General features: G+C 52.3%; 8 protein-coding genes across 8 annotated transcripts; 4 read left to right on the top strand and 4 right to left on the bottom strand.

Moving 5' to 3' along the window:
• Nucleotides 1–2,476: 2,476 nt before the first annotated feature.
• GCG54_00014346 (uncharacterized protein) lies at nt 2,477–4,408 on the top strand (the record flags this gene model as incomplete). Its single annotated transcript, XM_045414184.1, has 1 exon — nt 2,477–4,408. The coding sequence occupies one exon, from the start codon at nt 2,477–2,479 to the stop codon at nt 4,406–4,408; it is 1,932 nt and encodes a 643-aa protein (XP_045261798.1).
• A 1,538-nt stretch (nt 4,409–5,946) lies between these two features.
• Nucleotides 5,947–6,506, top strand: GCG54_00014345 (uncharacterized protein; the record flags this gene model as incomplete). Its single annotated transcript, XM_045414183.1, has 2 exons — nt 5,947–6,011; nt 6,092–6,506. The coding sequence occupies 2 exons, from the start codon at nt 5,947–5,949 to the stop codon at nt 6,504–6,506; spliced, it is 480 nt and encodes a 159-aa protein (XP_045261797.1).
• A 419-nt stretch (nt 6,507–6,925) lies between these two features.
• Nucleotides 6,926–7,882, bottom strand: GCG54_00014344 (Intracellular endo-alpha-(1->5)-L-arabinanase; the record flags this gene model as incomplete). Its single annotated transcript, XM_045414182.1, has 1 exon — nt 6,926–7,882. The coding sequence occupies one exon, from the start codon at nt 7,880–7,882 to the stop codon at nt 6,926–6,928; it is 957 nt and encodes a 318-aa protein (XP_045261796.1).
• A 2,077-nt stretch (nt 7,883–9,959) lies between these two features.
• GCG54_00014343 (Peptidase S41 family protein ustP) lies at nt 9,960–12,316 on the bottom strand (the record flags this gene model as incomplete). The annotated part of the gene is made up of 4 exons (XM_045414181.1): nt 9,960–11,406; nt 11,453–11,654; nt 11,713–11,991; nt 12,049–12,316. 4 exons carry the CDS (start codon nt 12,314–12,316, stop codon nt 9,960–9,962), a joined length of 2,196 nt encoding a protein of 731 aa, XP_045261795.1.
• A 2,097-nt stretch (nt 12,317–14,413) lies between these two features.
• GCG54_00014342 (uncharacterized protein) lies at nt 14,414–15,562 on the bottom strand (the record flags this gene model as incomplete). Its single annotated transcript, XM_045414180.1, has 1 exon — nt 14,414–15,562. The coding sequence occupies one exon, from the start codon at nt 15,560–15,562 to the stop codon at nt 14,414–14,416; it is 1,149 nt and encodes a 382-aa protein (XP_045261794.1).
• Nucleotides 15,563–16,956: 1,394 nt separating this feature from the next.
• GCG54_00014341 (uncharacterized protein) lies at nt 16,957–19,812 on the top strand (the record flags this gene model as incomplete). Its single annotated transcript, XM_045414179.1, has 2 exons — nt 16,957–17,387; nt 17,442–19,812. The coding sequence occupies 2 exons, from the start codon at nt 16,957–16,959 to the stop codon at nt 19,810–19,812; spliced, it is 2,802 nt and encodes a 933-aa protein (XP_045261793.1).
• Nucleotides 19,813–20,200: 388 nt separating this feature from the next.
• On the bottom strand, nt 20,201–21,609 carry GCG54_00014340 (O-acetyl-ADP-ribose deacetylase MACROD2; the record flags this gene model as incomplete). Its single annotated transcript, XM_045414178.1, has 4 exons — nt 20,201–20,336; nt 20,389–21,041; nt 21,446–21,480; nt 21,588–21,609. 4 exons carry the CDS (start codon nt 21,607–21,609, stop codon nt 20,201–20,203), a joined length of 846 nt encoding a protein of 281 aa, XP_045261792.1.
• A 161-nt stretch (nt 21,610–21,770) lies between these two features.
• Nucleotides 21,771–23,844, top strand: GCG54_00014339 (putative glutamine--tRNA ligase; the record flags this gene model as incomplete). Its single annotated transcript, XM_045414177.1, has 4 exons — nt 21,771–22,073; nt 22,180–22,417; nt 22,472–23,712; nt 23,764–23,844. The coding sequence occupies 4 exons, from the start codon at nt 21,771–21,773 to the stop codon at nt 23,842–23,844; spliced, it is 1,863 nt and encodes a 620-aa protein (XP_045261791.1).
• Between the last annotated feature and the right edge of the window lie 879 nt (nt 23,845–24,723).

Below are 24,723 nucleotides of genomic sequence, written 5' to 3'. Positions count from 1 at the left end.
CAATTTCCTGGGTAAGGCTAAATCTGTGCCTCAACCCAAGTCCTATGTTCTTGAGATTTTCTATCCTTTTCGGGTGGTGCAATGGCGTCGCCTCAAGGGCCATTCTTGCAACTGCGATAGCCTCGTCCAAATCGTCAAGCCTTTTGCTTTTTTCAAACTTTGTGAACAAGCCGGAGCCGAGCATGTGAAGAATTTCGTGATAGTCGGAATCCGTTTCAAAAACGCCTGTCAGAGTTACCCTGATGACAGCCACCACATCAACTTGACCTGGGGTTTTCTCTTCCTCGTCTAACAATTTGTCAAGGGATGTAATGAGATTCCTAACATGCTTCTGTCTCGTCGCAGCATGCCCCGGAATGAATTCTAGGATTTTAGTTGTGTGACGGATGCATTCGTGCAGGTGCGGCAACGACTGCGACAATCTGTACCTTTCCCATGCCATATCAGCCACAAATTTCAAGCATGTTTCAAAGACCTGGCCCCATGATCGATTCATTCCTGTGAGAGCCTGCTTCTCAACAAAGATCGCGTTGTCAAGGTCCGTAATGTTTGAGGTAGCCTTGGCCCTCGTGCCGAGTTCCTTCGCGACCATGTCCAGCTTGCGGAGTTGCATTGGATGAAATCCGCCAGGAATCGCTGAGACCCTCGGAATGAGGCTATTGCTCATTATTTCTGGATCCCTAATTTGCAAATCGGCAAGTTGGTTGGCAAGATTGTTCAATTGTCGAAGGATATGCACCGTTTCTTCCAGCTCAAGTTTCACCACCGAGGTTGAATGCGCCGATGCTTGATGGGTAGTCTCGTCTTTGTCGTCCTTGTCGTCCTCGTGCGTCAGGTGAGAGTAAACCTCCACTTCCATTCTCCAGACCAGATTTGTCCAGCCTGGATAGCGAGCAAGAGGGAATATGCCGATCTCTCCGCCTTCCATGAATGCCAAAGATTCGATCCAGGCCTGAACGTCGTCCATCTCTTCGTCATCCCCTAGTGGAACCCCGAGGTTCCATTCATGAGTGTGGCATCGAATGTCGAATGATGCACGAACATTCCTTTGAAACTCATAGAGGTCGGGCTCCTCATCGTCGTGAATGAGTCCTAGCGCGAACCATGTGTTTGAGTCCGCATAAGGGTTCAATGACGAAGTAGTATCAGCTCGCCCTAGACGGTGTCAGCAAATGTGCATAGACGTTCAGTTTGTATAGTTTCCAGGTAGAGAAAGGAGCGAACCTTGGTCGTGTGACCATATCCGCACAATCAGCCGGGATAGTTGCCCCGGTCCCAAGGTGAACTTCAAGTAAGGGGCGAGGGGTGAGTTGCAATCGAAGCCTGTTGGTCGTGCTCGAATGGTTTCTTGGGGCCGGTCCGGCTGTCCGTGGGTAGCCTGGCCAGGCTGCACTCTAGTAGGTATGGACATATCTAACAAAGAGGTGAGATAGTCTCATCAAACCCAACAACAGTAGGTGGTCGCGGACTGAGTATGCAAACACTTCAGTCAGGAGGAACTGCTGAAATGTAAATGGACTTTCAGATGCAGAATCCTCGACAGCCTCGCGAATATTATGTGCCGCACACATTGCCAACACATGACACAGCTGAGAATGGCGCTATTACACTCATACAAAATCAGGCGACCAATCCCAACCCTGGACTCTTTCACGTATGCATGCTGACGAGATTCTGAATGGGGCATGGATGACCCCCATGCCGGTTCAATGGCAAGGTTATTGCCTAGCAATAAGAGACCTAAGATGTTAAAAGCTGGCAAAACTCAGGACTGTTGACTGTTACGTTGCTATCCACGGATGTGTATTTCTCTCGTAGGATTACCATCGCAGAAAACGGCATTGTCTGATTCGTCGGCTTCCAGAAATGTAAACCACAGTACCTCTAAGTTACCTGAACGAATCAGGGGTCGTCATTTTGGCCGGTGGGTGCAGCACATTGGAGCTGGCTGGGGTTGTTTGGTGTATACAGTGCAAAATGTACTTACGTGTGATCTAAACATCGATGCCCGACCCATATGGGCAAGGGTAGGTCGCAAATCCAATACCACTCATGCCAAAAGACCGATTTTCGATCTTTAGTTCAGAGAACGCATTTTGTTTCCTTGAAGAAAACATCTTTAGCAAGAACAGGTTGACTTACTCGGGAATGGAAAAAGGGTTCATGTAGAAGAATAAGACGCATCTACGATAACTCCAAAATGAGCGCCCTACAAGCTCTGCACTGTCTGCACGGTGTACACTCACCCATGACGACATCTTGTGGGAACAGACAAGCAAGTACCACGTACCTCAGCAAAGATTTCACACACTGAATTTTGAGATGCTGCGGAGCCGGCATAGATATTCCCCTCAAACCTTTTTCGCGACGTTTCGATTCTCAACTCAGCCTCGTGTCCAGGCAATATATCTTGGGCGGATCATAGGTCCGCGTAACACTTTCTTCCTAGGTTGAGCTCGAGTTGCCTCCTTTCATCATGGCATCCGGGAACAACCCTAACACAGTCCACCTGACTGAGCAAGAGGCGGAGCGGATCCGGACCACCGTCCAGAACAACCTAGACAACCGATCCAAGCAGGCCGGTCAACCCCGGGAGCCGAGAGATGCTCATGGCGCCATCAGCCAGGCTACCGGTGCCTCCCTCATGCAGGACATGGGCAACATGACGGGATCCGGTGGACAAGACACGCTCCCTGCCCTTGGCGTTGGACAGACATACCCGCCGTGTGCAGTCTCATTGCGAGAGCTACAGCCAATTGCCCTTGCCGATCTCAAGATGGAAACTCATCACACAGGCCGCCGACTCATCGTCAAGCGTGCAGCTCCAGTGGTCACGCACGCCGCCCGATCATGGACTATGGTGCAAGACGAGGAGGCCAAGGAGACAGAGAGATTGGAAATCTGTCTTCACAAGACGATGCACGGCGAGGAGATCCTTGAGTCGGCAAAGACTTTCGAGATCAAGGAGCCATTCTTTACTCTCACCGAGGAGGGTGAGGCTACTATCCGGATCGACCATCCTTCGGATCTCGTCCCCATCGTGGATGAAGCACCAGGAGCGGACAAGAAATCAGCCGAAGACATGGCTAAGAAGTGCAAGGACTTGGGCAATGAGGCTCTCGGGAAGAAGAAGCTTGGCCTGGCTCGTGCAAGATATACCCAGGGCCTGGAGTTTGCCAAGAAGGATGCGGAGAAGACCGCAGACCTGGCCAGAGATATTGCTCGCAACCGCGCGCACGTGAACCTTCTGCTGAAGCGAAACGATGAAGCCATCGCGGACGCCAAGGCTTCTCTTATTGGCAAGGACGACGAGCGGTCCAAGGAGCTCGACAGCAAGGCTTACTTCCGTGCCGGCACTGGAGCGTACAACCTGGGAGAGTATGAACTAGCAAAGGGCTTCTTCGAGAAGCAACTTGAGCTTGCTCCCGAAGATAAGGGCGCAAAGGCGAACCTCAAGAGACTGGCTCTCCGTCTCAAAGAGCAAACTGAGGGCGGCCACGACTTTGCGAAGATCAAGGCGAGCCTCTCCCGCGCTGCTCCACGAGCTGACGCGGCAACATTCAACGGCAAGACGGTGGTTAAGGACAGCAAGGGACGCGGACGTGGCCTTTTCGCATCTCGCGACATTGGAAACGGCGCGGTCATCATGGTTGAGAAGGCGTCCTCCGTTGTATGGGGCCACGAGAGCGACGCTCTGACAGGAATGACCTACGACGTGCGGGATAAGAAGATCAGGGTATCACCTATCGGTCTCACCAAGGTCATCGCCCAGAACCTCCTGAACAACCCGTCTCGCATCGCAAAGGTCATGGATCTCTACGGCGACTACACCGGCGACGCCAAGGCGAAGACCGAGACTGAAGAAGGCCCGGTCGTCGACGTCTTCAGGATACACGACATTGTCTGCCGCAACGCCTTCGGCGCAGATGATTCGCACCTCGGGGGCGTCTCAAAGCCGAGCACCGGCCTCTGGGTCCGAGCCGCTTACATCAACCACTCTTGCGTCCCCAACGCCAAGCGAGAGTTCGTCGGCGACCTTATGGTGATCCGTTCTCTCCGAAAGATCAAGAAGGGCGAGGAGATCTTCCACAGCTATGACGAGTCCGGCGACTACGAGGCCAGGCAAGCAGCGTTGATGACTACCTGGGGCTTCGAGTGTGGCTGTGCCCTTTGCGCGGCCGAGAAGACTGATGAGCCTGCTGTGAGGAAGAAGAGGAACGAGTTGGTGGCCGAGGCAAATGATTTCGTCAGCAAGACGCACCCGTCTAACAACAACCGTCTGACGGTTCTGAAGGCTCAACGTCTTGCCACCGCGATCGACGAGACATATGCTGATGAGAAGTTCAAGGGCCTGTCTCGTCCGGCATCGGCGGGTATCCGGGAGTGGCTTGCTAGAGCAGCCCAGTAGATGGCAATAAATCGAAGATGTTAAAGCCGAGTACCGAGATTTCTTCAGTGCGAAGGTTGATGAATGGCATTGAATCGGGGATGAATATTGGTTATTCCCAGCGGAGATCTCGGGAGTCCGTGGCTTGCGTGTTTGTGATCATTCCGCATTGTCGACTAAACGATCAAAGACCAAGACGAGAACGTTCTCTCTAGTCAGTCATAGAATTGGCGGGTACTTGCTCCGCAAGCAGCAGAAAACCTCAATTCAGATGTCAGCCGCGTGGCCTTTCTGCGCGATATTTCGGATATTGTCCGGACTATGGATCACTTGTTCAGCCTTACAGGATGCTGGCTGCACAAGCCGAACATCTCCGAATCTTTCGGTTGAAGCCTAGGCCCCGGATGGCAGGTGCAATTGGCATCGTGGGCATTGCTGCTGTAATCAGTGCTGCCAGCAAGCCAAGACTTGAAGTCTCGAAATACTACTGCATCTTCCCATCCTTCATGGATATAAATAAGGGTTCGACATGGCAGGTGGCCAGGGGTCTAGACTCCAGTATATAGACTTGGCAGGCTCCGGTTCATCCGTTCCTCCGAGGCGTCGCTTTGGGCATGTACCCATGTTCGGCTGCCATCGTGACCCTGAACGGCCGCGCCGGCCTCAAAAAATATCACCGAGACTCGAATCCACAATTCTTCAGAGTGACAAGACGTGTATGTACCCCGCACGAATCCCCCACATTCGCCCGTAACCATTCCATTTTGCCAAGAACTTCGCAATGGACTCGCCCGTACGCCAAGAGGTTTGCCAAGACAAAAACATCCAGTTCTCCCCTTTTTCTCCATGTTTTAAGACTTACACAGCCTTTTAAAGCCAAGAAAACGCAATATTTGGACGAAACAAAGTTGTTTCGATGCGCATTTTTTCCAAATCGACGTCCCGAGAACAAACCGGAACAACAATGGACGCTCAGACCATGGATTCTCGCCACTCATCTCGGTGAAAAGCCGTCAAACGAGTGCAACCGAGTCAGTAGCCCTTACCAGATTAACGGGTTGTCGCGATGGCAGGCGACGGAGGGGCAGTCCTCTTTGAGCCTTTTCAGCGTCCCTGACGAGGGTGGTCCCAGGGCGCTGCCGCGAGTTTAATTGCTTGGCATAAGCGAGCCCACCCCGGAACCCATGCCGTTCGCTCTTGCGTGCGTGATTCTTCATATTAGACTTTCTTGGGTGGTCCTTGAGCCACCTTCCGGATTGACAACCTTCAGATGTCCCGACCTATCACGTAGGGCTGTGCAGTTTACCCAGTCAGGCATCAGGGCACACCCGCGCGGTTGGATTTGCGGACGATGGGACCTTGCTGGAGGGAGCTTTGGAAATAGACCAGACTTAAAAGCTCCTGAACGGCCGGTCTTCGCTCCGAATCATGTAGCTAGTCATACCTTTATCTGTCTCTCGTTCATCCGCGTCCTGAGCTTAAACCTAGTTTCGACTCAGTCTGGAGAAGTGTTTGCTATTCCAAAGTCTTTCATTAATCACATACCTGTCAACTTCAAAATGGTCAACGCTACCGAGATCATTGCCGTCCTGGCAGGAACTTACACCCTCCTCAACACCTCTGCGTAAGTCAGCCCATTTAGCCCGGCTAGCTGTCGGCTCCCGCCTAGATAACGATAGTTTGGCTCACACTAGACTCCTACAGGACTAGCAATGGCGTCCCCGTCGAGGACCGCGTCTACGGTTCCAACCCTGTCGGCATCCTCACATACAGCAAGTCCGGCTACGTAACAGCCACCATTACATCGACCGACCCCGAAGACCGCCCGGCCAACCTCACATTCCCTTACGAAGACAGCCAAACCGACGCGGATTGGGCCCAGGTCGGCAGACACTCGATCGGATACGCAGGCGTTATGCGCATCAGCGACGCCTTCCCCGCCACTCTCACAACCGGCCAAGTCATCCACGGCCCGTTGACCGTTGCCAACATCCCTTCCATGGTTGGCACCGAGGCGAGACGCAACTACACATTGTTTGAAGATGGCAAGGTTCTCCTCATTGCGTCGCAAAGAGATGGTGGCAACCGTGGAGAGCTGTGGTGGAGAAGACTGGATTAAATACCCCTTTCGTGTATGTGTATTGTCAGTAGAGTTCGTTTCCTGTACAAATTCAAGCATCAGCGTATTTGATCTCTCACATTCTGTCAAGGACCTTTGGTGTCACCTGGAGCACCGTCCTGACTTTAGTGACACGCAGCATGCATAATTGACACGTCTGTTAACATCCACAGCCGGAACCAAATATGAAGACTTACTAAAGGCGCTTTCAATCTGGGAGATTAGCTATCGTATGAGCGGGAAATATCTTCGCATCCTAGATTAGTCACCTAGTCCATCCAACGCCGATGCAACACTCACTGGGACTCATGCCATATTTGAATGCTAAAAGAGTATGTCATTGAGATGGTAAATATATACATGAACCCAAGACCCATCCACAATGTCCCAAACCCCTGCCAATGATCAATCCTATCCCATCAGTAAATAACAGGCCAATCCGAATCATAGCGAATGAGGTTAATTCCCAAGAGCGCGGCGTTGGCACTGTTGTAGTAGTGGTAAACGAACACATCAGCATCCGTGTCTGTGAAGACGGCAGGATGGCCAGGGCCATAGATCGAGCCATGAGTAGCCATCACTTCAGTTCCGCCACCGTTCATCATTTGCACACCATTCTTGTCGACATAAGGACCCGTCACGCTGGTGGACCGACCGACCATGGTGCGGTAGGTGCTGGCGGCACCGTTGCAGCATCTGTCGAAAGACACCCACAGGTAGTAGTAGTTTCCATGGCGAGTGATGAAAGGTGCTTCGATGGCGCCGTCAGCAACGGTGCGGCGGGCGAGAGATACGAGGTTCGTGCCAGAACGCTTTCCGGTGCTGGGGTTGATGGAGATCATCTTGATGCCTGTCCAGAAGGAGCCGAAGGACAGCCACCAGTTTCCTGACGGGTCGACGTAGAGGTTGGGGTCGATAGCGTTGTAGTCGACGGAGCTTGACGATTCAATCACCAGGCCTTGGTTCGTCCACGATCCAGACGCGCCCGTGCTGCTCGTCGCCAGGAAAATAGCAGACTTCTGAGATCCGAACGTCGAGGCGGAGTAGTACATGTAGTACTGTCCGTTGCGGTAGGAGATGTCTGGGGCCCAGAGATTGGTGTCGCCGCCTGTGTAAGCCGTCGTCCACGATGCGCCATTCGGAAACGCAGCGCCGGCATCGCGCCAGACAGTGCGGTCGGTGGAAGTCTTGAGCGCGATGTTCGTTCCGGTGTGGGCCATGAGATATGTGCCGCTACTAGTCTTGACAACACTTGGGTCGTGGACGTTGATGCTGCCAGAGACCGCGCCCGGGTTGGGGTATGCTGCATCAGCACCCGGGGCTATGGAAACGACAGCAAGGATGCTGCCGAACAGCTGCTTCCACATGGGCAACATCTTGAACACAGTTGTGGTATTCTTTGCCGATCTTTGTGGTGAGAAGCTCTGAAGTGGCTGATTGCTCAAGGACTCGCTGCGACGACGCCTGATAGACCAGGAATGTGGGCCAAGGAGCAAGGTAAAGAGTGAATTGATCGCCTGGAGTTGGAACGAAAATGGCAAAGAATCGTCAAATGCTCGTCTTTTTGTATTTCTGTTACCACGGTACTCTTACTTTCCGCATGGCTGCCACGCGCGCTATGCGCAATATGCGCGGTCATCTTGTCCATGAAGCGCCCCACGGAATAATTACTGACAACGGAGACTCTCTTTCCGTTTCGTGGGGAGAGAAGCGCGCCATTCAGCTATCGCGGCATTGAGTGCGGGATGTGACATCTTGGCAAGCAGCCAAAGCCGGTACCGGATTAGGAAGGAACGAGCCGCGTGACTGCTTCTTCCACGAATCGAAACATGACAGTGACCTTGCCAGCCATTCACAGAGGAATTTGGCGACCGATGTCAGACGTAGGGCAGGATGGGGGGGNGGGGGGGCGGTCTAGTTGAGTGTTCTCTTTAGCATTTTATCAATTTTAACTTCCTAAGAGGCACTACACTGTTCGGCCGGTGCGTAATGCAACTGTATTTGGTCTACTATGGCTTCCAATTGTATAATCAATGCAACATTGTGTGTTGTGATTTGCTCATCCAGTCTTCTTGCTAACAGCCGTTAGAACTGTTACAAGCTTTGGGCAAAACCCGCATGGTGGGGTAGGGTAAGGGTGACCGTATGTTTGTCTGTTATGTCCATGCAAATGGCGGTTCTTAAATAGCACGCAGCTGTCTTCTAGAAACTCGAAAGCGTTCTTCTCCTTCCGGGGGGCAATGATGTTGCTCTCTATGATTCTATAGTACCTATTTTCGTTAGTTTCGAATTCGTGCTTATGCTCAACCAGACTATCCACGTCCACCTGGTGGACGATTGAACGATCGATGATGTGAAGTTTGACCTCCGAAAATGGAAATCGTATCGCAGCGTCCAAGAACCTCAGAAAGCAACCGCGGCTACCGCCTGCTTGAAACAAGTTGGAAATAGTCATCGTTTTGTCGCCAAACTCCCAGGAGGTGTCGTACTCGAATGCAATACTTGGAACTCCGAGATAGTACCCCATCTTTGGAATCCTGAACGATATCGCGTTGAGCAAAAGGCGAACGGTTCGGAATCGATAGTAAAAAGATTCATCAAAAAGCTGTCCGTCTTCGATTTGGAAGCAGAATAGTTCAGCCTCTGGGTAGCTGAGCAGCGACGTATTTTTGTCTTTGACCTGACAATCTCCATGGCGTGGACACCAAAAATGTGAAGAATGCTCAAATCCTGACCTTAGATACTTTGGCTTCGGTTCTTCATAGTGGTTAACTTTGTGGTGCCGTTGAATGACCTCTCTGGATTCCACACAAGCAGTCCACAAACCTGCATCAAGTGTGTAACCAAATTCGTTCCGTTTGAGCCGCCAGGGACCTGATTGGAATCCTGGAGCAGTGAGGACGTATCTTTCGTCTTCCATAATGGGGTATGCTGGCTCTGAATCTTCCGTCTGATTGAAATGGGTGTCTTGGATGCCGAAGAATTGGACGCTCTTGATACGGGCAGGTCGAATGGCAAGTCTCCATATTTCTAAGCGTAGTTCAGCTGGAAGCCGAGGGAAGTACGCAAAGTCGCCTGTCATTTTCTGCGTTTGTGGAGTGTCTTGCAGACTGCAAATATGAAGACAGGGCCGGAACCAATTTGACGCCAATGTTGAGTGCCTGTAACAAGTGTGTTGTTTTAACGTCATGATCGGGTAGCGATGTTAAGGTCGGCACAAGTTGTAGAAAGCCCGTACCTATGAAATGGGGTGGCATCTGCTATTTAAATAGTTCTCAAAGGTTTCACTATTGAGTCGGATCAGTCTATCAAGGGTGCAGGCGCTCAAGGTGCGTCTCAATCGATTGCCAAGGTTGATGTGGAATTTGAACTTGGAAGTGTTAATGGATCACAAGGAACCTTACTTGGCATTAGAGTATGATAAAACTATTTATTTGATGAAGTACAATGGCTCTACTCAATAGCCTTTTGGACGTACTTGTCCTGCCACGAGCGCTCATTCGTAGGGGGCAAGGCGCGGCGAGATACGGTACCACGAGAGTGCAGAGCAGCAGCCGCAAGGTAGTTTCTGCGTCTGACCGCTGCCTCCTTGCTAACATCCCTCTTCTCAATGCCGCCATAGGCACACTTGGCGCCGTTAAAGGCAGCGTTAGCCGCCGCCTTCCAGACCTCGGTGACATCGTTGACCATCGGCAGAGTCCAGTACAGACGGCAGTCAGTGATCTCCTTCACGAATTGCGCAGGGATGCCATCCTCGACGTTGTCTCGCAGGATCTGGTCACGGACGTTGACAGCAGCAGCCAAACTGCGGTTCAGAGGGAGATCGCTGTAGGTGGCAAAAGCAGCCTTCTGCTTGTCGGTGGTGGCGTAGGGGAGGAGGTCGGTGGAGAAGCCGTAGATAGAGCTCCAGTCGAGGACCTGGGAGCCCTTGATACCACCGACGCCCTCAATTCCGCCTTCCTTGGGGCGACCACCCATGGCGATTGACTTGACACCACCGTGGATGCGAAGGAACTCGGAGGCGATAGTGCAAGTTGAGGCGCAGACACCGTCGTACAGGATGATGATGTTGTCAGCCTCAAAAGGCTGCGCCACGTTGGTCAGGTTGCCGTAGCCGGTGATCTCGATACCCAGACCGAAGGTGGCGTTGACCGTCGTCAAAGGGTCGTTCAGGTTCCAGCGCATGAGGTTGGTGTAAGACGTGTTCTGGAAGACGTGGGGCTCGAACTTGTCCTCGAACGAGCTGAAGCCCTTGTTAGAGATGTTGTAGTCGTAGCGCCAGTTGAACCAGGACTCCGAGTAGCTGGTGACCAGGTCAATGTTGGCGTTATTGGTGGCATTGGGCTCGTTGGAGATGCGAGAAACGATTTCAGCCGCAGCGTTGAAGCCATCATTCTCCTTCCAGCGGGAGTTACCCTCCTGGACAGTGTGGGGGAAGAGCTGACGGAAGAAATCGTAGCCCTGTAGAATGTAGCCACCGCCGTTCTGCTGGAAGTCGATCACGAGCTTGGTCTTACCGGCGGCGAGAGCGGCGGTGTAGAAGTCGCGGGCGGCGGCCTGGAACTCCGCGGGGCTCTCACTCTCAAAAGCAGTGAGGACAATGACAGCAACGTCATCGAGACCCTCGCCCTCGAGGTAGTATCCAGACACGATTCCGTCGGGAGTGGTGACAATTGGGGAAGGGTATCCCGGAAGGAGGTCACTGGAGCCAGAGCCAGTCGATGGAGTTGTGCTTGATGGAGTGTCGACAGCAGGGCTCAGCGGGTTGCAGAACTTTGCATAGAAAGATGGTCCGTCAACGACTCCAGTCAAAGCCTTCTTGACTGTGGCGTGGTTCTCGAAGGTGACTTCCGTGCCGTTGACAAATGTGATCGTGGTGTTGGCGCCCTGGTAGACATAACTGCTCGTGTTAGCTGAGAAAGTACACGCGTGAAGCTTAAACTTACCGAATGCGACCGCCTGAGCTGAAGTATCCCTTTCCACCGGTTGTGGCATACAGAGACTGCTCGAAGAAGACGGAGTTGTACGCGGAATCAGCGTCACGGTTCCAGTTTGCCTTGTTAATGGTCTCATCGAGGTATGTAGCGGCATCAATTCCGTTGATAAGCTTAACCTCGGAAGCAGTCTCTGGAGACGAAACAACCTCCTCTAAATTTGAATCAGAAATGCACTGACGAAAAAGACAGGAGACTCGAGCTTATCTTACCATAGATCTTAATTACTGGCAGGGATGAGCCATCCTCGCTAATGGAGACGAGCGCACGCTCGCGGGTCCACTCGAACACAGCAGTCAAGAGGTCCGGATAGTACACGAAGTGACCATCATGCCCGGGTCCAAAGACTTCATTGTACAGAGCAGATTGGAAAGCGTACTCGCTGGTGTAGACCTCGGCTTCGAGGTTGCTTCGGACCTTCTCCAAGGCAGCGAACATGTCGTAGGCCGGAAAGTCATAGTCGGCAGGGGGATCGGCCTTGTATGTAGCGTCTCCACAACAGTTAGCTCTCTCCTGAACCGATCATACATGCCGGGATCGGAGCTCACCGCTTTGCCACTCAAGGTAAGGCACGATCGAGTCGACCAAGTCAATGGCCTCCTGCTTCCCAAGGGGAACTGAGTTCAGACAGTCGTAGGCCAGCTGAGCGGGCACAGTCGGCGTGACTGTGGGTGCAGCAGCATGTTGAGAAGCCCAAGCAGCGCTGACAACAGCGCAGGGCTCAGTCGACGAGGGCACCGAAGCGGTGGTCGTCGAGTTGGAGAGAGCAGCAACACTGCCGAGCAGAGCTGGCGCGGCAACAATGGAGCTTCGCATCTTGATGTCGGCTCAGAACAACTTGGCTATCGATCAGGGCTACCGGAGGAAGCTGACCTCTGGCTCACTCGACGACGCGACAGTGCCGCGTTCTTATGTCTCTCAGCTATTCTCCATCTTGTCGTCGTCATCCACTTTCCTTCAGGACTGAGCCGTGGTCGTCTCCAGTGCTCCCGATGTCACCATCGCCTGCCATCGTGCGTTAAGTGGGCGTTCATCCCAATCGTATGAGCTTGTTTTGTCGACACCACATGAGCCGCTAGCTTCACTTGGCAGGTCGATGTGCAAGGTCACCCCCAGACTGGGGCCGCCCCTGGCGCTTGGCCTGCATACGAGCGACTCTCATCTCCAGAGTGTACCTTTGTTGGAGCTAAGGCCAGGATTATCACGGATATGTCGGCTGTTGAGCTGCCGGTACTGCATGTTGGAGGCGGCCGACGGACTTCTAATGCCGTTCTGGATCCGTGATATGAGATTTCTTTTTGCCGTTATTTCTGGTAATATTGTTGGCTTTTGACGTGATCACCGCGCGATAAGAGAAGTGGGGAGTGATTGGCCCCTGAACCCCGGCGCGAACAAAAGATCTCCTTCTCGATGCCCGCGTGTGCCAGCATGCGGCTTGTGGGTTGAAATGCCTCGGCCCGTCAACCGAACCTGCAGACGCGAATCTCACGGATAGGACTTCCCCAATGTCAATTGGCAGGTGGTGAACGGAGATTGTTGATGAGGGGTTTTGCTGCGTGAGATTGCCCGGATCATGATTCATGTTAGCACTAACAGATTTAGGCCTCCCTCATAGGAGGTCCTCATTCTTTTCACTGCGTTGGCTATTCATTGGCAGTCCTCAATATCCAGATTTTTATTGAGGCTCATTGCGTTTCACAATACACTTGATACGACAGGTACATGGAATGGCCCAATGGTCAATATTGATACGATGAAACCACTTGATTTTCCTGTGTCCTTAAGTGCCCCTACTTAATCGAAAACGATAGTGGTGACGACGATGGTAGCGACGAAGATGATAACGAAGACGACAATGACGACGACGACAATGATACTAACGATAACGACAGCAACGATAGAAGCGACGATGACGACGGTGAGGTAGAGCATAGCCACAGGCAAAGTAGTCGCTCTACCATAGGAAAAATAGGCGGCCTCGATTTAACAAGGATTATAGGACTAGTACAGAAGCACGTTCATCTAAGGTAGCCCGCCAGAAGTGTCCGCCCCGTTGCTGCAGCATATAATCCATAGTAACCTTCATTAGTTTTGCAGCCTAGTTGTCTCACTCCGATCATCATCTACCCTCGAGCGGCCAAGCTTACCCGACAAACGATCCAAATACGTAACATCCTCTGCTCTCTGGTGTTTGCTCAGGACTACGTGACTAGCATGGCTAGCTCCAATCTTCATCATAGCCCACGCATCCAATTTCGTGTCTACTATATCAGATTTTCGTGCCGCATACGCTGCGAAAAAAGACAACGCAACCAGGTGCGCTGCCAACAAAATGCTGATCGTGATCATCCCAGCCAGTGACATAGAAGGAATTACGGTGTCCAAGCCTTGGTCACGCTTGACCTCCACGGAGTTTCCATTCGTTTGGTGTTGAAGCCAGGCCTGATTCGCTATGAATGCGGCACGAGTGAAGATATTTTTGATCGTCCATTCAACATTTTCGGCGTCATCCTGGAAATAGAAAAAGCTCAAGAACCATCCTGACATGTTGTATTTCAATCTGGGCTCGTCGCTGATGTCTGCGCTTGTGGTGCATAATATCTCTGGTGATTTGTATCCCTCATCCTCAAGTAAAAGTTTGAGGGGGTTGAGATATATGCAAGTGGAAGAAGCCGTGGTATTTGATGTGACGTTTAGGTTTCCAAAGGTTGAAGAGTTGGACAACCTAGTGTCTAAGAAGGACTTTCGGCCGAAGAGCGCGAGTACAACCGTAAGCAGGGGTCCTTTGTTGGGGACCATTTCTAGCACATTGGGTTCCCACGGATCTAGCCCAAGGAGGATGCGTTCGTCATGGTATAATGGGCTGGTTTTGAAGCATAAGTAAAACAATCAACCATATGACAAGACTCAGACTTACAACCTATCATCTCCACCATCTTTATCTTTCAACATGAAGTCGTTATGTACTTGTACTTGCTTTCCACAGCCTCTGTGGCATGCACCTTCAGGACCGAATGGGTCTTTGTCAAGCAATTCGCCAGCCGTTTGATTCCAATCGTTTGGTAGCTGAAAGTATCCCGCTGTGGTACTCATACTGATCTTCCAGTATGAAATCTTCGGTTCCTTTTGCCCAAAGCTAATGTTAAGATATAGGTTCTCCTTAAAGGTCTGCCGATCCCTTGTCCGCTTCCACGGAGTGGTGGTGAGATTGCCTGGCATGCATATTTGGATCGAAACCGGTGGATATCCAGGATAGCTCATACCGCCACCTTCAGTGAAGTAACTTGCCCAGAAAGATCCAGGCATTGTGTCACAAGACCTCGGGAAGTCTTCTGCAGTCATCAAAACCACGTCTGTTGTGGAGTTGATGCGAGGGATGAACTGGCGGATAAGTCCGGTCGAATAACCAGCTGGTAGTTGTGCCAGAAAAGGGGCTTTTAGCTTTGGAATGTCTTCAAGGGTCGTTCCGAAGCGGCATGCCTCTGATATGCGTTTACCATCGACCTCTTTAGAGTCAGAACACGCGTAGCCGCTGCCTTGCCACAACTGCGCTTGTGGCTGAGAAGAGCTAGTTGTTTCCAGCAAGCCACGTGTGATGAGAACAACTGAATTGTCTTCGCGATATGTTCGACCTGTGTACTTAAATTGCTCGGGAATATCGGTCAGGTAGCTCGTGCCCCCGGGGGAGTAAGTGACCTTCTTCGACAGGACCGACAAGAAGGATTCCTGTAACGGGGAGAGCACACCTCCAAGGATGTACACTGCAATAGCCACCAAGAGAAAAAGCGACTTGTGCCGTCCCCCTGGAGCCGTTGCTACAGCTATTGCATCCGTCCAGCTCTTGTCCGCCAGTGCAATTAATTGGCGCAAGCTCAGATCTTGCGAACTTCGTTGGACGTAGATGACGGCTGCGGCTGACATGACCGATGTCGTAAGAGGAAGGGTCAAAACTGCAATGACTGACTGCAAGACCCTAATGCGCTGGTACCAGTCCCGGTTTTTCTCGACAGTCTGGCGGATCAAGTTGATGTTTCCCCCGTAGTTCTCGCTCTGATAGTCCATCACGTACTGTTTTGTAAACTTCAAGGGCCATAGCGGTCGGTAAGTCATCACGCATGTCGTGACCCAAGCAAAAATCGACAGAGTTGCATACCCTGCTACCAGGTAGGCAGGCACTAGTGATCGCGACTGAATTACTGGTTGATGCGGATGATTGATTGAGTCTGACTCTTTCGACTCGACATTTGGGGTCTGTGTTCTCGATGTATCCAAAAGCGACATCGAACTTGGAGGTTCCGGGGATGGTGTCCGCCGCCTGGGAGATGGACGGGTAACATTGGGGACTGAGTCGTCTTGGATGTTTTGCAGCCTGCCTCGTGTTTCTTCTTCGTGGGTAGCCATTGTCACAGTAAGGAAGCCGATGTCTGGCTAAGGTCGTGAACCAAACAGCGAAGAGAACGTCGCAGAATGGCCCGGGTGGCACGGAGATTTATGGGACCTAGACGGCTCATCCCTTGTGGGCGATGGAAGCGCCCGATTAGATTGCCGTCTTATCGATGTTTTTGCCTGTCTCAAATTATGACGACAGCCCGTTTCGTAGCGACATGCTGGAAGCAACGCTGCATTCCTTTTGATCTCTATCCAGAGCTTGTCTTTGAAACCCTTAGGCAGACAGGGTGGGTGAAAGCCAATCACGCCTCGTGGCTGACACTTTAGATCTGCAGGATTGAGGCGCTGTTTAACATGGCTTTTAGTGCTTATCCTACGATGCGACATTCTAAGGGATTGGTGGCCAAGCCACCTTGAATCCTTGCTAGCATCTTTTTCATTAACTTAGAATCAGTCTAATCGATGCACATGGACTACTAGATGACTTTTAATCTACAATTTCCGATGATAGATCCTCAGGCTGTATACCATCGCAATGTCTACATTTCAATGGCCATCAATGACTCTCATATGTGATGCCTCTGATGTTGCTATTCAATTGAATCTGACTCTGTTAGACTCTTATTCTATCTCAATTTCACTTACATTATCGAAGTAGGCTAGGATAGCAGAGCTAGGAATATGCGGGCGCTCAAGTTTGAAAACAAGCCAATAGGACTTCACAAACACAAATGCAGAAGAAAAGACAAGATCTTTGTATAGCTTCGCATGTTGCCTGGTGTATGTTGAGCTTGCATCTATCTGTTCCCAAACCTGGTGGAATATGATGGCTATATTGCAATTCCTTTGGGCGATGTTGATGGGTGTTGGTAACTACCATGGCTGAAGTTGAACGAATGAAAACCCTGGGCAGAGAAAGCACCTCCCAACAACCAATCGTGATGCGTCGCTTACCGCCATATCGCCCAGCCTGCATGAAGCTCCGCCACCTTCAGCTTCCCTCGACCAGATCAGATCAGGCTGGGACAAGTCAGCAATCTCCCAACCTCAGATGTGAACACATCGCCATGGCTGAATCGCTTGCGGCCCTCGGCGTCGCGTCCAACATCGTCCAGTTCGTCGAGCTCGGCTTCAACATCACAAAGGCCGTGATCGAGACATACCGAAGTACCGATATCAATGGCTTGGCGGAGCGCAATGTTGACCTGGTCGCCATGACTTTTAGCCTCAAAGATCGGTGCACTCTCCTCCAGGATGACGCTGCGGCGAAAGCCGACCCGATCACCATGGGCCTCCTGAAGCGATGCATCAAAGTCGCAAATGAGCTACTTTCCGAGCTGGAAGGGCTCAAGATGAGCGCTGCCGACCGTCATCGGAGCTTGGCAAAGTTCATAGTGTCTGTGAAGGCATATTGGAAAAAGAGCAAGATTGAAGATCTTGCGGCTAGAATCACGGACATCAGGAAGGAGATGTTTCGGAGATTGGAGCCTTTGCTTCAGTGCGTCCTCCAACTACACTAATACTTGAGCGAAGGTGGCTGACAGGTCGACAGTGATCACCGCAAATCGCTTTCAGAGGCCATGCGCTCACTAGGCGAGGCATCAACCGCTTCGAATAACGCTACCGAGAAAAGGCTAGACTCTATTGCCCGAGACCTTGAAAGGCTCCTCGACAGCAATTCGCAGGGCACGTCGTCAGAGGATTTTGGGGTGTTTGCAAACCAGCTCTCCAAGTTTGCGGACGAGGCAAAGCATCGCGGCAATATAAGGACAATCCTTAAAAGTCTTCACTTTGCGCAGATTAAAGAGAGGCAAAACGAGATTCCTCAGGCTCATCGCAACACGTTTCAGTGGATATTCGACGAATCATCGTCTGCTGGCTTTAAGTCATGGTTCCAATGTCCCAGCGAAGGCGTTTTCTGGGTAACGGGGAAACCCGGATCTGGAAAATCCACCCTGATGAAATTTATTCTAGGTCATCAGACAACCAAAGATCTAGCCAAGGCGTGGGCCGGTTCAAAGCCCCTTATCCTCACCAGTCACTTTTTTTGGAGTGTTGGTAACAAGATTCAAAAGTCACAGGAGGGTCTTCTCCGGACCCTCTTGTTCCAGATCATGGTTCAATGCCCAGAGCTCATCCCGGAAGTTTGCAGAGAGAGGTACTCAGATCCCTTCAGATCCCTCGAGTCCTGGAGTCTCGAAGAGCTCTCTCAAATTTTCGAGAGAATCCAACACGTCCGGAGCTTACCAAATCGAATCTTGCTTCTAGTTGACGGCCTTGATGAGTACAACGGCGAGCCGAGGGAGCTCACGAAATTCTTAGGCGCTATCGCGAAGTCCCCGGACATCAAAGTGTGTTGCGCAAGTAGGCCTTGGCCTGATTTTCTCGAAGCCTTCGGTAGGAGCCGCTGGACTTTGGAGATACACAATTTGACCCAAAACGACATTGTCCGTTATGTAGAAGATAACTTGTCAAATGATGCAACTTTCAGAGCCCTACGACACGCACAAAAAGATGAGTCGCAAGATTTAGTCCAGGCGATCTGTGACAAGGCAGAGGGCGTTTTCTTCTGGGTTTCTCTGGTGATCAAGTCACTACTTCGAGGGCTACAAAATCACGACGACTTCGACATCCTCCACAAGCGTCTGGCTGAGTTCCCTTCGGATCTTCAGCCGTTTTCCCAACGCATGCTGGATTCGATTGAGGACGTATACGTCGATGACGCGTTTTGGGCATTTACTATCTTGCTTTCGGCAAAAACGTCCTTGCCAGTGCGTCTCTTTCGGCATATGAGTCAAATGAAAGAGCTGGAGAAGTCAAAGTGGATAGAAAGCAAGTTCTCGCAGCCTAGGATCTTTGCCACCAAGGGAACAAAAACAGGATTCGAGGAGGCACATCTATCTTTGGCGGACGTGGGGCCCAGATGGCTGCAACCCCAGACACAAGTGCTGCTCTCCAAATGCCGAGATCTAGTCCAAGCGTGGAGTACTGGACGACAGAATGAAGAACGGATAGGCTTTCTCCACAGGACTGTCTTTGAGTTTCTTCTTCAATCTTCGTCTCTGAGACAATACCGCCTTAACATACCCATTCGTCAAGACTGCTTATTTCCAATGGCATGTTTAAGGGACATGGACGCATACAAGGATTCAGCCGAGAAGGGCGATTCCTTTCTGAGGATTTGCCACTTCTTTCAAGAGCTCGAAAACGACAACCTGCCATTTCAACCTCACCTTTGGAATGATATGTTTGACTTGCACCGCATGCCGCCTCTGTTCTATGGTCCGTATACATCTCAGCTGGTGGGGCAAACCGTAGCGCGCTTCATGTTGAAACTAAATGCCTCCCAAGAGGGTACTTTAACGAGGTCGCATTTCAGAAACATTTGGACAGGGATCCTAGCGCGCTCTGTGTATGTCGATGTCGCCGAATATGCCAAGGTCACACAACTCGATCGTATTGACATAGAATTGCTGGCCAACATCCTCGATTTGTACGAGGAAACCCTTGTCAACTCAAGAGACGAGTTTGAGCATGTTTGGACGAAGTTTGTACACAGTATCTCGAAATGGGAGTATTCTGCGCCGTTTGCCGCCCGGAGGCGCACCTTGAATCTTGAGCCCGAGCGGTCACCTCCGAAAAACGCGATCCACGCTTGCAAGATGTTCGTTGAGCGCGGAGCTCCTAGATACTTGAAATCGGAGCTCGCGAACAAGTACCGTGTTGAAGTACGACCAGACGACTTTTCGGAGGAAAGGGATTTTGATGTGATATACAGATTGCGGGCTTGTCGGAGATTCGAAGAGGCCGAAGTAGATGAGCTGATGAATCTTTTTCCTTCGGAACGTTTGCCGCAAAAAGCATTCACGGGTCTAGGTCAGTTTTGGGGCTGGCTGACGATGAAGCCGGCGAACAAGGCATGATGCGTAAGTTAAAGATTCAGCACATCTTTTGGAGACCAGCCAATAAGTTCTAGTAGATGTTTTCCTATGGATCTAGGGGTCGTCTCAAGGAGTTGATAGGCGATCGAGACGGAAGCTGCAACGCAGACGGGAAGAAGGGCTTCACTGGCAGAGGTAGATGACTTGGACAAGCAACAACGAAGCGATGAGAGCTCGTCCCGATAAAAGTTTGCCCTAATAGCGATAAAGCCGTTGGTTGAAGATGTCATATTTGTATTAAGAAAGGTATGCTATCCGGCTTGCTTTTTCCCACCGTGACTCCACAAACTCCGAGACCCACGGACATCATCCTGGTGATACCCTGATGGCCAGCAATCGCTCATCTCCCTAAGAAATGTTAATATTGTTATTATGAAGAGGGGTCGGCCTTCGGGACGCTAGGAAGCTCGGCGGCGATCGCCTTTGCCTCCTCTGTCTCCTGCTTGGAAGGACCATCGGAGACCTGGTCATGGGTTGTCGTTTTGTCGGTGGGAGGGAAGAAGAGACTGGGCAGACTGTTAGCAAATATATCGAAACCGTTGATCGGGGTGTACATACGGTAGGGTCTCGTTGTAAGCATTGACATCCTTCATCTCGAAGGTGCAGAACACGATCTTGTCCAGCTTCTTGCCATTCTCTCCGTCAAGAAACTTCCTCACGACACCGGCAGCGACGGGCGCAGCCTCGCGGCTAGGGTATCCATAGACGCCAGTGCTGATAGCGCTGAAAGCGATGCTGCGGCAGCCGTTCTGGACAGCGAGCTCCAGGCTGGACTGGTAGCAGCCCTTCAGCTGCTCCTCGGATGTCTCAGGTGCGAGCTCATCGTAGACAGGGCCGACGGTGTGGATGACCTTCTTGCAAGGCAGGTCGTAGGCGCCAGTAATCTTGGAGGAACCAGTCTGACAACCGTTGAGGGTGCGGCACTCCTGCAGCAGACCGCGACCGGCGGCGCGGTGAATGGCGCCGTCGACACCACCGCCTCCGAGCAGACTCTTATTGGCGGCGTTGACGATAGCGTCGACACCGAGCTTCGTGATGTCGCCGCGAATGACGGCGACCTTTTGGTTGTGCGACAGGTTGGGGGCGTGGAGGGGCTTCGCGGGGGCGGAGAGCTTGCCAAGCTTGTAGAGGAGCTCAACGGTCGGGATATCGGCGACGGCGGTAGTGGCCATTTTGACGGCGTGTCGGATTGGCATAGGCGAATTCGCGGGCTTGGGTAGGGTCGGTTTCGTGGCCGATTTGGAGGGTTTCGGCGCGGGGGAAGGAGGCTGTTGGGTTGTTGGTGACAAAGAAGCAGGCGACCGGAAGCAGGAAAGGTGGGAGCCCATGACGAAAGAAGACTGGAAAAAGCCCCGCGCTGAGCTTAAGCTTGGCTTATCGGGCTTATCGGTTTGTTCTGGAAGGAGCGCTGTTCGGACGAAGCAGGGGGCAGGTAGCTAGGTCATCTGGAAGGAGGAAGGAACAATTCATCAGCACTTTTCCGTTAGATTTTCACGCCCTTAAAATGCTCGCAAAATCACCTCATCTTTGAGTGATTTTCTTTTCTGTTTGGGTCATCAGGCTCAATATTGGAAGCTTCGAGGGCGGCATCGCCGTTAAGCCTTAGGTGCCTTACGCTGTAAATGTCGAGCACCTTTGCGGGTGGCTGTCCTTATCTTAGCGTCGCTAGGTTATCTTATCAGCATCGTACGCTTATCTTATCGTGTCCTTGTCGCGTGTCGCAAGGAGGTCGCAGCGGATGACCCCTCGCCCCTCACTGTCCGGATCCAGTTGAGTCATCCCCGCTGTAAAAGAAGTGCTGCCCCGCCACCACGACCACACATTTTCCACCTCTTGAGCTGCCATCGAACCCAATTGAGCATTCTGAGCCAGCACAAGCGATACGCACAGGACACGAATCCCCTTCCGATTGTCGCGCTCCCCGATTGAATACCGACACCATGGCGGACACCCCCGCGGATCCCACCGCCAAGCTGGCCGAGTCCACGGCCAAGCTCCAGCTTGATGAGGAGACAGGCGAGATGGTCAGCAAGGGCGAGCTGAAGAAGAGATTGGCCAAGCGCGCGAAGAAGGCTGCTACCGAGAAGGCAAAGGCTGCGAAGGAGGCCGCGGGTGGTGCTGCTGAGAGCAAGCCCAAGGCCGCTCCTAAGCCTAAGGCTGAGGAGGTTGTCCTCGACGCCCAGGCCATGTTCAAGCAGGGCTTCCTCGAGGAGGTCTACAAGGAGAGGCCATCCAAGAACGTTGTCACCCGATTCCCTCCCGAGCCCAATGGATAGTGAGTGTTGTAATCTGTCTAGAGTGTTGTCGCACCATTAACAACCTCCTTGTCTCCATATCGGTCACGCCAAGGCCATTGCCGTCAACTTCGGCTTCGCCAAGTTCCACGGCGGTGTCTGCTACCTGCGATACGACGACACGAACCCCGAGAAGGAGGAGGAGAGATACTTCACTGCGATCGAGGAGATGGTCAGGTGGCTGGGATTCGCCCCCTACAAGATTACCTACTCGAGTGACAACTTCCAGAAGCTGTACGACCTCGCCGAGAAGCTGATTACCCTGGAGAAGGCCTACGTGTGCTACTGTGGTGGTAAGTGCGGACGCATCAACCTGCTATTCATGCGAGGCTAAGTCAAGGTTCCAGACGCCGAGATCAAGCTCCAGCGCGGTGGAGAGAAGGGAGCCACCCCCAGATTCCGATGCGAACATGCGAACCACTCCGTTGAGGAGAACCTCCAGAAGTTCAGAGACATGAAGGATGGAAAGTACAAGCCCAGGGAAGCCTTCCTTCGCATGAAGCAGGATATCACCGACGGCAACCCCCAGATGTGGGATCTTGCGGCGTACCGCATCAAGACCGACACCCCTCACCACCGAACTGGCTGGGACTGGAAGATCTACCCCACATATGACTTCACCCACTGCTTGTGCGATAGCTTCGAGGGTATCACCCACTCCCTGTGCACAACAGAATTCGTCCAGAGCCGCGTGTCTTACGAGTGGCTGAACAAGACTCTTGGCGTCTACGAGCCCATGCAGCGCGAGTACGGCCGTCTGGGTATCACCGGCACCGTCCTCTCCAAGAGAAAGATTCTGAAGCTGGTGGAGGAGAAGATCGTTCGTGGCTGGGATGACCCTCGCCTGTACACATTGATTGGTATCAAGAGGAGAGGTGTTCCCCCTGGCGCCATTCTCGACTTCGTCAACGAGCTGGGCGTCACCACCTCTGTCTCCGTCATCCAGATTAAGCGCTTCGAGCAGACTGTCCGCAAATACCTCGAACGCACTGTTCCCAGATTGATGATGGTCCTCGACCCCATCCCGGTTATCATCGAGGGCGCTGAGACTCAAGAAGTCGAACTGCCTTTCTCCCCTAAGGACCCCAAGATGGGTTCCCACACCGTCAAGTTCACGCCTACCGTCTATATTGACCGCGCCGATTTCCGAGAGGTCGACAGCAAGGACTACTTCCGTCTTGCGCCCAACAAGACCGTCGGTCTTCTCAACGCCCCCTGCCCCATCAAGGCTACGTCCTACACCAAGGACGAGACTACCGGCAAGGTCACCGAGATTCGCGCTGTGTTCGACACGGAAACCAAGAAGCCCAAGGCTTTCATCAACTGGGTCGGCACCGAGGGTTCCAAGAAGGTCGAGGCCCGTATCCACAACTCCCTGTTCAAGAGCGAGAAGCCTGACGACGCCGAGGGCGGTTTCCTCAACGATATCAACCCCGATAGCGAGGTCATCTACCCCGACGCCATCATTGAGAGCGGCTTTGACGAGGTCAAACGCCGCGCGCCCTGGCCCGAGGCTGCTGGCGAGAGTGAACTCGGCAAGGGTGGACCCGAGAGTGTCCGTTTCCAGGCCACCCGTATTGCCTACTTTGTGAGTATCATCCTTGCAGTAGAAATAATTTTCCAAGCTAACCAACTCTAGGCCGTCGACTCTGACAGCACTGATGACAAGATCATCCTCAACCGTATTGTGTCGCTGAAGGAGGATGCCAACAAGAATTGAGTGTGGATCACGGACAAAAGGAGGATTAGGGACAGTGATGAGGTGACGTGGGAGCATTCGGAGTTGCATAGACGGCGGGAAAATACCAAGCAAACTCCACGATTAGTGGTGGTGAATGATTGCTTTTGTTCTTTTTTAGCGCAAGTCATGGGATTGAGTGAATCATCGTGGGCCATTCCCTTGCTATTTGATCTCAGTGAAACTGATTATGGAGGTGAACATCACACACACGACACCAACATGAGTCTCTTTCGCAACTTGGTATCATCAATGACGTGGAGCATGTGGTTGTGGCTACTCTGTGCAGATCACACTTTGGCTGCACTTACGTCGCCAAACTCGACGACCACCTCAGCGACAACGCCTTTCCAAAATGCCATCTCAGCTATTACCCGGCGCGACGATAGCGAGGCTTCTTGCCCAAACGACACAGGTAAGCACATTCACAATACACCACGAGCGCTTCTAACAGACTGCAGTGATGTGCCACCTCCCACACAACTGGAACTGCTGCCCCTCGACCTCACAATGCTGCGGCGCAGGCTGCTGCATCGCGGGCTCCCACTGCGTCGACCTGCTCTTCGGCCGGTGCTGCCCCGACGGCAAGCGGCTCTGCGGCTCGGTGTGCGTCGCGGGGGAGTGCTGCGGCAAGAGCGGGTGCGGGGCCAGGGAACGGTGCTGCGGCGGCGGGATATGCTGCAAGGAGGGCGAGGTCTGCGACTACGGCAAGACGTGTATCAGGAAGAAGATCTCGGAGGAGAGCGGCGCAGGCCGTGGTATCCCGAAGGCTTGGCTCGGCTGGCGGGCTGGTGTTGTAGTGGTAGCAGGAGTCATGGGCGTCGGCTGGGTTCGTCTGTAGGGGCGGGAGCCGGGGAATTA

This window comes from Colletotrichum gloeosporioides, assembly GCF_011800055.1.
Source record: "Colletotrichum gloeosporioides strain Lc1 chromosome Unknown consensus_62, whole genome shotgun sequence".
NCBI lineage: Eukaryota > Fungi > Ascomycota > Sordariomycetes > Glomerellales > Glomerellaceae > Colletotrichum > Colletotrichum gloeosporioides.
The sequence above is the reverse complement of the archived record's forward strand: the minus strand, read 5'-3'. Positions and strand labels throughout refer to the sequence as shown.